This window comes from Argentina silus (assembly GCF_951799395.1).
Source record: "Argentina silus genome assembly, contig: scaffold_106, whole genome shotgun sequence".
NCBI lineage: Eukaryota > Metazoa > Chordata > Actinopteri > Argentiniformes > Argentinidae > Argentina > Argentina silus.
The window spans coordinates 112,831-126,034 of NW_028152405.1; the positions used below are offsets into that span (position 1 = coordinate 112,831).

The following is a 13,204-nucleotide window of genomic DNA, read 5'->3' on the forward strand; positions in this document are numbered from 1 at the left end:
CTCTGAAGGAGGGGAACAGAACAGACAGCTCTATCATGCAGCTCTGAACAGCCAGATTGAACATGACAGATTGAACATGTTTTGAAGTGGTAAAGTGTTTGTACACAGTTACAGAGTAAATCAAGCTGATGTTTTGGGTTTTGATGGAGTAAGACAGTCCCTCACCGCTCTCTCTTCCTCTATCTTATCCTCCCTACCCTCTGTTGAATACCCTAACCCTTCTCCCTTCTATCCACTAATGCAGCTTCCTCCACCCTCCTGTCCTCTCTTTCCTCATCCTTCATCTCTCTCTGTCCACAGACCTCAAGGACGGCACGATCCTCTCCACGCACTCCCTGGCTGTCTGAAACCCTGCAAGCTTGTAGAACAGGGCTCTGGGCAGCTGAGAGGAAATGGAGAAAAACTGGCCTCTGTGATGACCTAAAACCTTCTCACTCTCTCCTCTCTCTCCTTAACTACACCTCATCTGCATCAGCTGCTAAAGCTTCTTACTACCATTCCAAAATTCAATTCTCTGACCCAAGGAAACTGTTCTCCACATTTTCCTCACTCCTCAACCCACCTCCTCCCCCTCCTCCCTGTATGCGGATGACTTTGTCACCTACTTTGAAAAGAAGGTTGATGACATTAGCAGCTCTTTCCCTCTCCCTCTCACCAACACTGCTACCTTTCCTCCCAAATCCACTGTGCTACACCCGGTCTCTGGTCTATCAGATTTTTCCCCCCTCTCCCCTGATGATGTTCTAAAACTGGTCACATCCAAGTGGGCAACCACCTGTTCCTCAATCCTATCCCCTCCCCCGTTCTCATTCTTCTGGACCTGTCCGCTGCATTTGACACAGTAAACCACCCGATCCTTCTCTCCACCCTCTCAGAATTGGGCATCTCTGGCTCTGCACTCTCCTGGTTTGCATGCTACCTGGCAAATTGCTCTTAACAGGTGATGTGGAGAGGATCGCTGTCCTCTCCACAAGCCCTCACCACTGGGGTCCCCCAGGGCTCTGTCCTATGGCCCTTACTGTTCTCCCTCTATACCAAATCTCTTGGCTCGGTAATTTCCTCACATGGTTTTTCCCACCACAGCTACGCAGATGACACTCAATTCTTTCTCTCTTTCCCCCCTTCTGACTCACAGGTGGCAACACGTGTCTCTGCATGTCTTGCAGACATTTCTGCTTGGATGTCAGCCCACCACCTCAAGCTCAACCCTGACAAGACTGAGCTGCTCTTCCTCCCAGGGAAAGCCTGCCCTATCCAAGACTTCTCCATCACAGTAGAGAATTCTACTGTGACCTCCTCCCATGCAGCCAAGAACCTTGGGGTGATCCTTGACAACCACTTATCCTGTGTGCGAACATCACAGCGACAGCACGCTCCTGCAGATTCTTCCTCTACAACATCAGAAGGATACGTCCATTCCTCACCAGAGAAGCAGCACAACTTTTGGTCCAAACACTTGTGATCTCTCGCCTTGACTACTGCAACGTACTCTTGGCCGGTCTCCCCGTCTCCACCATCAGGCCTCTGCAGCTCATCCAGAACGCTGCCGCCAATCTGGTGTTCAATCTCCCCAAATTCTCCTATGTCACCCCCCTCCTCCGCACCCTCCACTGGCTCCCGGTAGCAGCTCGCATCAGATTAAAGACCCTGGTGCTCGCCAACTGGGCAGCAAAGGGAACAGCCCCTCCCGATTTGCAAGCAATGGTCAGCCCCCAAACCCCCTCTGCCCGATCACTCCGCTCTTCCACCTCGGCTGCCCGCCTGGCACCACCGCCTCTACGTGGATGCAGCAGCCGCATTTTGGTCATGGCTTTTCACTGTCCTGGCGCCCCGCTGGTGGAACGAGCTTCCCACGACTGTCAGGACTGCAAAGTCACTTCTGATCTTCCACCGTAGATTGAAAACCCATCTCTTCAGGCTACATCTTAACAGTCCTTCCGAAAGACCTCTTCATCCCCACTACACCCCCTGTACTAACCCTAACCCTAAAGACCTCTTCACCCCCACTACCCTCCTGTACGAACCTTAACCCTAACCCTAAAGACCTCTTCACCCCCATTACCCCCCTGTACTAACCCTAACCCTAGAGACCTCTTCACCCCCACTACCCCCCTGTTCTAACCCTAACCCTAAAGACCTCTTCACCCCCTCTACCCCCCTGTACTAACCCTAACCCTAGAGACCTCTTCACCCCCACTACCCCCCTGTACGAACCGTAACCCTAACCCTAAAGACCTCTTCACCCCCACTACCCCCCTGTACTAACCCTAACCCTACAGACCTCTTCATCCCCACTACCCCCCTGTACTAACCCTAACCCTAAAGACCTCTTCACCCCCACTACCCCCCTGTACTAACCCTAACCCTAACCCAAAAGACTTCTTCACCCCCACTACCCCCCTGTACTAACCCTAACCCTAAAGACCTCTTCATCCCCACTACCCCCCTGTAGTAACCCTAACCCTAGAGACCTCTTCACCCCCACTACCCCCCTGTACGAACCGTAACCCTAACCCTAAAGACCTCTTCACCCCCACTACCCCCCTGTACTAACCCTAACCGTAGAGACCTCTTCACCCCCATTACCCCCCTGTACAAACCCTAACCCTGCAGACCTCTTCACCCCCACTACCCCCCTGTACTAACCCTAAAGACCTCTTCACCCTCACTACCCCCCTGTACTAACCCTAAAGACCTCTTCATCCCCACTATCCCCCTGTACTAACCCTAAAGACCTCTTCACCCCCACTACCCCCCTGTACTAACCCTAACCCTAAAGACCTCTTCACCCCCACTACCCCCCTGTACTAACCCTAACCCTAGAGACCTCTTCACCCCCATTACCCCCTTGTACTAACCCTAACCCTAAAGACCTCTTCACCCCCACTACCTCCCTGTACTAACCCTAACCCTAAAGACCTCTTCACCCCCACTACCCCCCTGTACTAACCCTAACCCTAAAGACCTCTTCATCCCTACTACGCCCCTGTACTAACCCTAACCCTAGAGACCTCTTCACCCCCACTACCCCCTTGTACTAACCCTAACCCTAGAGACCTCTTCATCCCCACTACCCCCCTGTACTAACCCTAACCCTAACCCTAGAGACCTCTTCATCCCCACTACCCCCCTGTACTAACCCTAACCCTAGAGACCTCTTCATCCCCACTACCCCCCTGTACTAACCCTAACCCTAGAGACCTCTTCATCCCCACTACCCCCCTGTACTAACCCTAACCCTAGAGACCTCTTCATCCCCACTACCCTGTACTAACCCTTATTCTAACCCTAGAGACTTCTTCATCCCCACTACCCCCCTGTACTAACCCTAACCCTAAAGACCTCTTCATCCCCACTACCCCCCTGTACTAACCCTAAAGACCTATTCACCCCCACTAACCCCTGTACAAGTTTCTGTCCTGTTAATAATAAAAAATAAATAAATAATTGTGACTGCCTATGGCCGTAACCTTTAACCCTAACCTTAATCCTGGTCCTAACATAGATTACTTTATCTTCTGATGACTGATGGATAGATGATTGGTTGATTGATTATTTAAACAGATGGATTGTTGTAAGTCTCTTTGGATAAAGGTGTTAAATGTCTGAAATGGAACAGGAAACCTCCCCGCGGGACTTCCGGTGGGACCAGGAGGAAGTGGCTGCATTTATCGCGCGCTTCCCGGAAGTGAGTCGTAGTTGAAGAAAGATGGCGTCGCTGTCCGTGTCGCTGCCGCCGCGAGCCGGGTTCACCTTCCACAACTGTCTGAGGTGAGGGCGGCGGGGGGAGACCTGGGGGAGAGAGATCTGGGAGAGACGGGGGGAGACCTGGGGGAGAGACGGGGGGAGACCTGGGGGAGACCTGGGGGAGAGAGATCTGGGAGAGACGGGGGGAGACCTGGGGGAGAGACCGGGGATCCGGGCCTCCAGGATGCGGTCGGCTGGCGGAGTGCGCGGCCTGCCGGAATGACTCAGGACATTGTTAGCATGCTAGCCAGCTATCATCTGAGGAGGAATGAAAGTGAAAACGTTGAAATGTTGGAAATGAGGTTCCGTAAAACGCGTCAGTTTACAACCTGATAATGAATGAAATCGTCGTTTCGGACTTTGACACCCGGAGAAGTCAGAGGTCCGGTAAGGAGCTCCGGTAACGGCGCGGTGTCGTTCTGCACCGTCCCTTAGCTGCTAGCTGCGTTCTCCGCTACGACGCCGCGTTTACACTTAAGTCATTTAAACGCTGTTTTCCAAAGTTGTATTAGTTTAATATTAATATAGTTAATATTAATTAATATAAATATAGTCAGAATCAACTAAACATCGTCAGTCAAACCTGACATAAGAACAATGAGTCACGGTGATGGAGAAAGGAAGAAAGTTTTTTTTTTTTTGTTGCGAGTATCAGTGTTTTTAATATCGTGTTTATAGGTCAGATAAGGATCAGATATGGATCATATAAGGTGTCTGGTCTGACAGCCAGGCCAATTCATCCTAATCGGTTTTCATCATTGTGTGTGTTGGTATCAGTGGTGTGTTGGGGTAGTTGTGTGTTGGGGTAGTTGTGTAATGGGGTAGTTGTGTGTTGTCAGGAATGCGGTGTTGGAGGTGGAGGTCTCTAAGCTGGGCTGCAGCCTCCCGTCAGCCAGGAAGACTGGGACCACCATCTGTGGAGTGGTTTTCAAGGTGAGGACCAGCCCTAACCCTAACCATAATCCCAGCCCTAACACTCCAACCCCCCAGCCCTAACCGTAACCCCAGCCCTAACCCTCCAACCCCCTAACATTAACCCCAGCCCTAACCCTCCAACCCCCCAGCCCTAACCTTAACCTTAACCCCAATCCTCCATGTTGACATTATTCTCATTCTGTGTGTGTGTAGAACGGGGTGGTTCTGGGGGCTGACACCAGGGCTACGGAGGGGATGATCGTGGCTGATAAGAACTGCTCCAAGATCCACTACATCTCCCCCAACATCTAGTAAGTCTCTCCCCCCTCCCTCCCTCTCCCCCAACATCTAGTAAGTCTCTCTCCCCCCCCCCCCCCCCCAACATCTAGTAAGTCTCTCCTCCCTCCCTGTGTGTGTGTGTGTGTAGCTGCTGTGGGGCTGGTACAGCTGCAGACACAGAGATGACGACCCAGATCATCTCTTCTAACCTGGAGCTTCATTCTCTCTCCACCGGCCGGCTGCCGCGGGTCGCCACCGCAAACCGCATGCTCAAACAGATGCTCTTCAGGTACCTGACCTGACCCCAGACCTGACCCCTCACTGACCTGACCCCCCCTGACCCCCCCCAGGCCTGATCCCTGACCCCCCCATCCGTTGCCATGGTGTCCTGAGTGACTCTGAAGTGTTCAGACCAGCTGAGTCAGGAGAGGGATGGGAGCCCAGCTGACTGTTTCCTGTTTCCTGTTCAGGTACCAGGGTCACATCGGTGCTGCCCTGGTGTTGGGGGGCATGGACTGCAACGGCCCCCACCTCTACAGCATCTACCCCCACGGCTCCACCGACAAGCTGCCCTACGTCACCATGGGTCAGATACACCCCCTCCCTCCCTCTCTCTCTTGTGTTGTGGTTGTGTTGTGGTTATGACCGTGTGGTTGTGGTTGCCTCCTCTAGGCTCTGGGTCCCTGGCTGCCATGGCTGTGTTTGAGGACCGTTACAGACAAGACATGGAGGTGAGTCACCTGTCATACACACACACCTTCACTTGTCATACACACACACACACACACACACACACCTTCACCTGTCATACACACACACACACACACACACACACCTTCACCTGCCATTTCCACTTTATTACAACACTATACTAATACTGGGTAGGGCCTCCCTTTGCTCTCTAAACAGCCTCAATTGTTTGTGACATTGATTCCACAAGATGTTGGAAACATTCCTTTGAGATTCTGGTCCATGATGACATGATTGCATCACGCAATTCCTGCAGATTTTTCAGGTGCGCTTTCAAGCTGTGAATCTCCTGTTCTACCACATCCCAAAGGTGTTCTATTGGATTCAGATCCGGTGACTGGGAAGGCCACTGAAGAACACTGAACTCATTGTCATGTTTCTGAAACCAGTTTGAGACGACTTTTGCTTTGTGACATGGTGCATTATCATGCTGGAAGGAGCCATTAGAAGATGGGCCAATTGTGGCCATGAAGGGATGCACATGGTCAGCAACAATACTCAAATAGGCTGTGGCATTCAAGACATGATTGATTGGTATTAACGGCCCAAAGTGTGCCAAGAAAACATTCCCCACACCATTCCACCACCTCCACCATGAGAAGGTGTACAGGTGTTCCTCCACCTCCACCATGAGAAGGTGTACAGGTGTTCCTCCACCATGAGAAGGTGTACAGGTGTTCCTAATAAAGTGCTCAGTGAGTGTATATACACACACCACCTTCACCTGTCACACACACACACTCTGCCACGTTCATGCGGGCTGGAGTGAGGAGAGTGACACGGAGAAGCGGCCTGGCTGTCTGATCCATATCTGATCTATATCTTTCTGATCTATATCTGACTGATCCATATCTGATCTATATCTGACTGGATGTCACAGGAACGCTGTACTGATGATGATATCAGTAGTGATGATGGTGTCAGTAGTGATGGTGATGATATCAGTGATGATGGTGTCAGTGATGATGATGTCAGTAGTGATGATGATGATGTCAGTAGTGATGATGATGGTATCTTTCTCAGGAGGAGGATGCTAAGCGTCTGGTGCGTGATGCCATTGCAGCGGGCATCTTTAACGACCTTGGCTCGGGAAGCAACATCGACCTGTGTGTCATCACCAAGGGAGGCGTGGACTACCTCCGCCCCCACGACACAGCCAATCAGAAGGGCGTCAGGTGAGAACACCATACTACTATATACCTCAATGTCCCCTCCTACAGTACATTCACAAAGTATTCAGACCCCTTCACTTTTTCTGCATTATGTTATGTTACAGCCTTATTCTAAAATTCATTTTTTCCCTCATCAATCTACACACAATACCGTATAATGACAAAGCCAAAACAGGCTTTTCGAAATTGTTGCTACTTTATTAAAAATAAGTATTCAGAACCTTTACTCTGTACTTTGTTGAAGTACCTTTGGCAGTGATTACAGCCTCAAGTCTTCTTGGGTATGATGTTACAAGCTTGGCACACCTGTATTTGGTTTCTCCCATTCTTCTCTGCAGATCCGCTCAAGCTCTGTCAGGTTGGATGGGGAGTGTCGGAGCACAGCTATTTTCAGGTCTCTCTAGAGATGTTCGATCGGGTTCAAGTCCAGGCTCTGGCTGGGCCACTCGAGGACATTCAGAGACTTGTCCCGAAGCCACTCCTGCGTTGTCTTGGCTGTGTGCTTAGGGTCATTGTCCTGTTGGAAGATGAACCTTCACCCCAGTCTGAGAACCTTCTCCAGAGTGCTCGGGACTTCATCAAGGATATCTCTGTACTTTGCTCCATTCATCTTTCCCTCAATCCTGACTAGTCTCCTAGTCCCTGTCGCTGAAAAACATCCCCACAGCATGATGCTGCCACCATGCTTCACCGTAGGGATGGTATTGGCCAGGTGATGGGCGGTGCCTGGTTTACTCCAGACGTGACGCTTGGCATTCAGACCGAAGAGTTCAATCTTGGTTTCATCAGACCAGAGGATCTTGTTTCTCATGGTCTGAGAGTCCTTTAGGTGCCTTTTGGTGAACTCCAAGCGGGCTGTCATGTGCTTTTTACTGAGAAGTGGCTTCTGTCTGGCCACTCTACCATAAAGGCCTGATTGGTGGAGTGCTGCAGAGACTGTTGTCCTTCTGGAGGTTCTCCCATCTCCACAGAGGAGCTCTGTCAGAGTGACCATTGGGTCCTTGATCACCTCCCTGATGATGGCCCTTCTCCCCCTATTGCTCAGTTGTCAGGCGGCCAGCTCTAGGAAGAGTCTTGGTGGTTCCAAACTGGAGGCTACTGTGTTCTTGGGGACCTTCAATACTGCAGAAACACCTCATGGCCTGGTTTTTGCTCTGACATGCACTGTCAACTGTGGGACCTTATATAGACAGGTGTGTGCCGTTTCAAATCATGTCCAGCCAATTGAGTTTACCACAGATGGACTCCATTCAAGTCGTAGAAACATCTCAAGGATGATCAATGGAAATAGGATGCACCTGAGCTCAATTTCAAGTGTCATAGCAAAGGGTCTGAATACTTATCTAAATGTGATTTTTCAGTTTTGTATTTTTAATAAATTAGCAAACATTTCTAAAAGCCAGTTTTTGCTTTGTCATTATGAGGTATTGTGTGTAAATTGATGAGGACAAAATAATTGAATTCAATGTCCCCTACCTCTGTCTCCTATATAGGTGAGACACAATGTCCCCAAACATTAGACCTCAACATGCCCTGTCCTAATGTAACCCCCGGTTACAAGCCCTCAGGGTCGCAGAGAGAGAGGTTAGAATCCTGGTCGCCGTGTTCTCACAGCAGTGGTGTGGCAGTGTTCTAATATAACAACAACATGACCTCTGGCAGCCATGTTTGTAGTCCTCTTCCAAACCCAGCACTGCTGGTCCACAGTCGGAGGTTGGAGAAGCTAACGGTGTCTTTGTGTTCTTGGTCCTTCAGAACCGGCAGCTATAAGTACCGTCACGGGACCACAGGGGTCCTGACGCAGGCCGTGTCTCCGCTGCAGCTGGAGGTGGTGGAGGAGACGGTCCAGACCATGGACACCTCCTAGTCCTCGATGGTCGCATCTCTGTTAGACCCTGTTGTCCCTCCCCGCCCATGGCCTGACATTGTTTCATGGTTTACAATAAAAGTGATGTTGTTGAGAGAAGTGTCTCCAATGTGTATGATGTTAAAGTACTGTCTGTTCTCTGGTGCACTGATCTGAAGTAGGGTTGGGTTAGGGTCAGAGTCTCCAGAGCTTAGGGTTGGGTTAGGGTTTTTTGAGGGAGTCTTCCTGTCTTGTCTGGAGCAGTACCAGCCGTTAGCTAGCCAGAGAAATGTTGAGCAGCATTAGCTAATTTAGCTGACGAAATAATTGAGTTTGAGGTGTGAAAAATAGCTGGCTAACAAAGTCAGACAGCTAGATAGCTCCAACATCAGAGGGGCTGGAGGAACCATTGGTATTAACTGGTAAACAACTCCTTGCTGTTCCTCAAGATGTATCGTTAGTTTCTCCCTGGACCCTGGCGGTCTGTCCACAGAGGCATTGTGCCGCCAGTCCTCTCCCTTTGTCAAAGTAACCCCAGATTGTCCCTGTAATGTAAATGATGATGCAGCACTTGATTAAATGAAATGTTTTGGAGCTTATTTTGCTCAGTATTTTAATAGTTTTAGCGTGTGAACCAGAGTGCACCAGAGGAATGGCTCTAATCTGCCTTTATCCTTAAAGTCACCAGAAATTAGCATCTAAAAGCATATACATACATTCTTACAAAGATAAATATACATACATATGTACAATTAATAATTCAAACAAACATACTTATATTTAATAATACCAACATACATATATTTAATAATGCATATATTTAATAATACAAACATACATATATTTAATAATACATACATACATTATTAATTCATAAATACACACATACATGGTCCTCTATGGCTCAGTTGGTAGATGATGGTGTTAACAATGCTAAGGTTGTGGGTTTAATTCCCGCCTTTATCCAAAGCGACGTACAACAATACATTTGTTTAAGTAAGTGAATCATCTATCCAACAGTCATCATAAAATAAAGTCATCAATGCTCACACCAGGGGCCATTGCCAGTCGTAATGCCAGTAGGCTAATTAATTAATTATTTTTTTTAAATATATTTTATTAGCAGGAGAGAACTTGTACAGGGTGAGAAGAGGTCTCAGGGGTTAGGGATAGTATAGGGGGGGTAGTGAGGGTGAAGAGGTCTCTAGGGTTGGGGTTAGGGTTAGTACAGGGGGGTAGTGAGGGTGAAGAGGTCTCGGGGTTAGGGTTAGTACAGGGGGGTAGTGGGGGTGAAGAGGTCTCTAGGGTTAGGGTTAGTACAGGGGGGTAGTGGGGGTGAAGAGGTCTCTAGGGTTAGGGTTAGTACAGGGGGGTAGTGGGGGTGAAGAGGTCTCTAGGGTTAGGGTTAGTACAGGGGGGTAGTGGGGGTGAAGAGGTCTCTAGGGTTAGGGTTAGTACAGGGGGGTAGTGAGGGTGAAGAGGTCTCGGGGTTAGGGTTAGTACAGGGGGGTAGTGGGGGTGAAGAGGTCTCTAGGGTTAGGGTTAGTACAGGGGGGTAGTGGGGGTGAAGAGGTCTCTAGGGTTAGGGTTAGTACAGGGGGGTAGTGAGGGTGAAGAGGTCTCGGGGTTAGGGTTAGTACAGGGGGGTAGTGAGGGTAAAGTGGTCTTTATGAGAGACTGTTAAGATGGAGCTTGAAGAGATGGGTTTTCTGCAGTCCTGACCGTTGTGGGAAGCTAATTCCACCAGCGGGGCGCAAGGACAGGGAAAAGCCGTGAAAAGCGGCTTATTAATTTATACGTTTATTAATTCATACATACATACATACATACACACACACACACATACATAGACCACCTGGAGAGGTAAGATCAGCTGTGTGACTGCCTAGATAACACAGACTGGGACATTTTTAAGACTGCTTCCAACAGCCTAGACGAATACACAGAGTCTGTGATGTCATACATCAGCTTCTGTGAGGACAGATGTATTCCAACACGCACTTGGGTGAGTTACAACAATGACAAGCCCTGGTTCACAGCAAGACTCAGCTTCGTTTGGAGAAGGAGATTAAGGAGGCCAGACGACAGTACTCAAAGAAGCAGCAAACAATTTGCAGCCAACGACTCCTCGTCAGTCTGGAAAGGCGTTCGAGTGATCACAGACTGCAAAACCAAATCCCCCCACTCTATGGATGACCTCAGATTTGCAAACGACCTGAATGACTTCTACTGTAGATTCGACAGACAATGGAGCAGTCCTGACTCTGACCCACACAACCAACCCCCCTCCACAGCTATCCTTACCCCCCCTCCGAGACAACACACATGCACTGCACTCCCAGGCTACCTGCCGCCCCTAGGCAGCTGGGCCAGATGCTGTCTCCCCCTCCACACTGAAGCACTGTGCAGACCAGCTGTCTCCAGTGTTCACAGACATCTTTAACACCTCACTGGTTGAATGCATGGTACCTGCCTGCTTCAAATTATTAATTTGGATTAATCTCCAATGGGGATGAGGCCACCGACAGAGAGGAAGTTGACAGCCTGGCTTCCTGGTGCAGCCAGAACAACTTGGAGCTGAACGCCCTAAAAACTGTAGAGATGGTAGCTGGTACCATGGTAGAAGCCCAGCCCCAACCGCCCCCCTCATCATGTGTGACTCCCCAGTTAACACTGTGGAGTCATTCAGATTCCTGGGGACAATAATTTCAAAGGACCTCAGGTGGGTGGAGAACATCACCTCCACCATCAAGAAGGCCCAGCAGAGGATGTTCTTTCTGCTGAAGATTTCCTGAAGAAATTCAACATGATTCGCTGGTTCGCTGCCTCCACTGCCAAGGACAAAGGCAGACTGCAGCGGACCATTCAGTCAGCCGAGAAGGTCATCGGCTGCAACCTGCCGTCTCTCCTGGACCTGTTCAAGTTTTCCTCTCCACCATTCAACTTTGTAGATTTTTGTAAGTCTCCCCAGGCCTCAGGGTTGCATTCCTGAACAGTTTTGTTCCTCTCCATTTGCTCAGTTTGTAATGACAACCTGATCCACACTGTGTGGAATTGATTCCTATGCAAATCAGAGACCCTATAAAAACAAAGATATTAATTCCAAAATGACATTAACTATTATCCTTGCATTAAGACTCAGACCCCTTCTCTTTAGGAATTTGATATGAATTTTGGTGATTTTGTGGAATCATGTTGAAGTGTTCTCTTTTTGCGCTTTAGAAGATAAAAAAATAAAGTTGAAAAGCGTTCCTTTTGTCTTCCCTTAACCCACACCAACCATAACCCTCAATATAGACACTATCTACAGCTAATGGTAATCATTTTCATTGTGGAATTCTGATGAAATAACAGGTTTTCATATCAACTTGGGTTAATAGTTGAGGACATTAAAGATATTTGTGTGTTTATATTTCAGTGCAGTTACTAATCGTCAACCATCATCAGCATTTATTTGGTCATTTCAATACGTGCGTCCCTAACCCTAACCTCAGACCACAGGGTTTCATACCCCAGATTAGAGATATCTCACATCAACAGATTAGAGATATACACTCATCGGCCACTTTATTAGGTACACCTTGCTAGTACTGGGTTGGACCCCCTTTTGTAGCCCATCTCCTTCAAAGTTCGACGTGTTGTGTGTTCAGAGATGGTCTTCTGCATACCTTGGTTGTAACGAGTGGTTATTTGAGTTACTGTTGCCTTTCTATCATCTCGAACCAGTCTGGCCATTCTCCTCTGACCTCTGGCATCAACAAGGCATTTTCGCCCAGAGAAATGCCGCTCACTGGATATTTTCTCTTTTTCGGACCGTTCTCTGTAAACCCTAGAGATGATAGAGTTGTGCGTGAAAATCCCAGTAGATCAGCAGTTTCTGAAATACTCAGACCAGCCCGTCTGGCACCAACAACCATGCCATGTTCAAAGTCTCTTAAATCACCTTTCTTCCCCATTCTGATGCTCGGTTTGAACTTCAGCAGGTGGTCTTAACCATGTCTACATGCCTAAATGCATTGAGTTGCTGCCATGTGATTGGCTGATTAGATATTTGTGTTACCGAGCAGTTGAACAGGTGTACCTAATAAAGTGGCAGGTGAGTGTGTGTGTGTGTGTCAAGTTTATATTTTGGGGTCTGATGGGGTCACAGAGCCGCTGCTTCAGACAGGGTGATTATGGGATGGCAGGATTCTAGCTAAACTACCGTTGCTCAGGGAAACGTCACGTGACAAACCAACAAACCAGCTGACAGCTGTGGGACTGGAGCCACCTGACCTACCGCTGTTTCTCCTCAATAAACACTATCTGGTTGAAACTCAGGAGGCTTTTAGAATTGATATTCTACAAGAATCAGTGGCTATATTATGTATAGATATTATATCATTTCTCTAAAAGGCCAACATTTGATGTACTAAAACATTTGATGTACTAATCCCAGATTGCCTCTTTAAAATAGAACCGTTCTGTCATCTAAGGAGGCAAGGGCACCACCATA

The 13,204-nt window shown here is 48.7% G+C and overlaps 1 protein-coding gene across 1 annotated transcript; it reads left to right on the forward strand.

Moving 5' to 3' along the window:
• The first annotated feature begins 3,647 nt into the window (after positions 1 to 3,647).
• psmb7 (proteasome 20S subunit beta 7) lies at positions 3,648 to 8,829 on the forward strand. Its single transcript, XM_083698098.1, has 8 exons — positions 3,648 to 3,771; positions 4,587 to 4,680; positions 4,876 to 4,973; positions 5,090 to 5,230; positions 5,412 to 5,527; positions 5,614 to 5,672; positions 6,715 to 6,866; positions 8,619 to 8,829. The coding sequence occupies exons 1-8, from the start codon at positions 3,710 to 3,712 to the stop codon at positions 8,728 to 8,730; spliced, it is 834 nt and encodes a 277-aa protein (XP_083554224.1). The 5' UTR covers positions 3,648 to 3,709; the 3' UTR covers positions 8,731 to 8,829.
• The last annotated feature ends 4,375 nt before the right edge of the window (positions 8,830 to 13,204 follow it).

Excerpts from the sequence above, each read along its gene's own strand:
- psmb7 (XM_083698098.1), top strand. The coding sequence starts at position 3,710 with ATGGCGTCGCTGTCCGTGTCGCTGCCGCCGCGAGCCGGGTTCACCTTC. Across the intron at positions 3,772-4,586 it reads ACCTTCCACAACTGTCTGAG|GAATGCGGTGTTGGAGGTGG; the intron begins GTGAGGGCGGCG and ends GTGTGTTGTCAG. Across the intron at positions 4,681-4,875 it reads TCTGTGGAGTGGTTTTCAAG|AACGGGGTGGTTCTGGGGGC; the intron begins GTGAGGACCAGC and ends GTGTGTGTGTAG.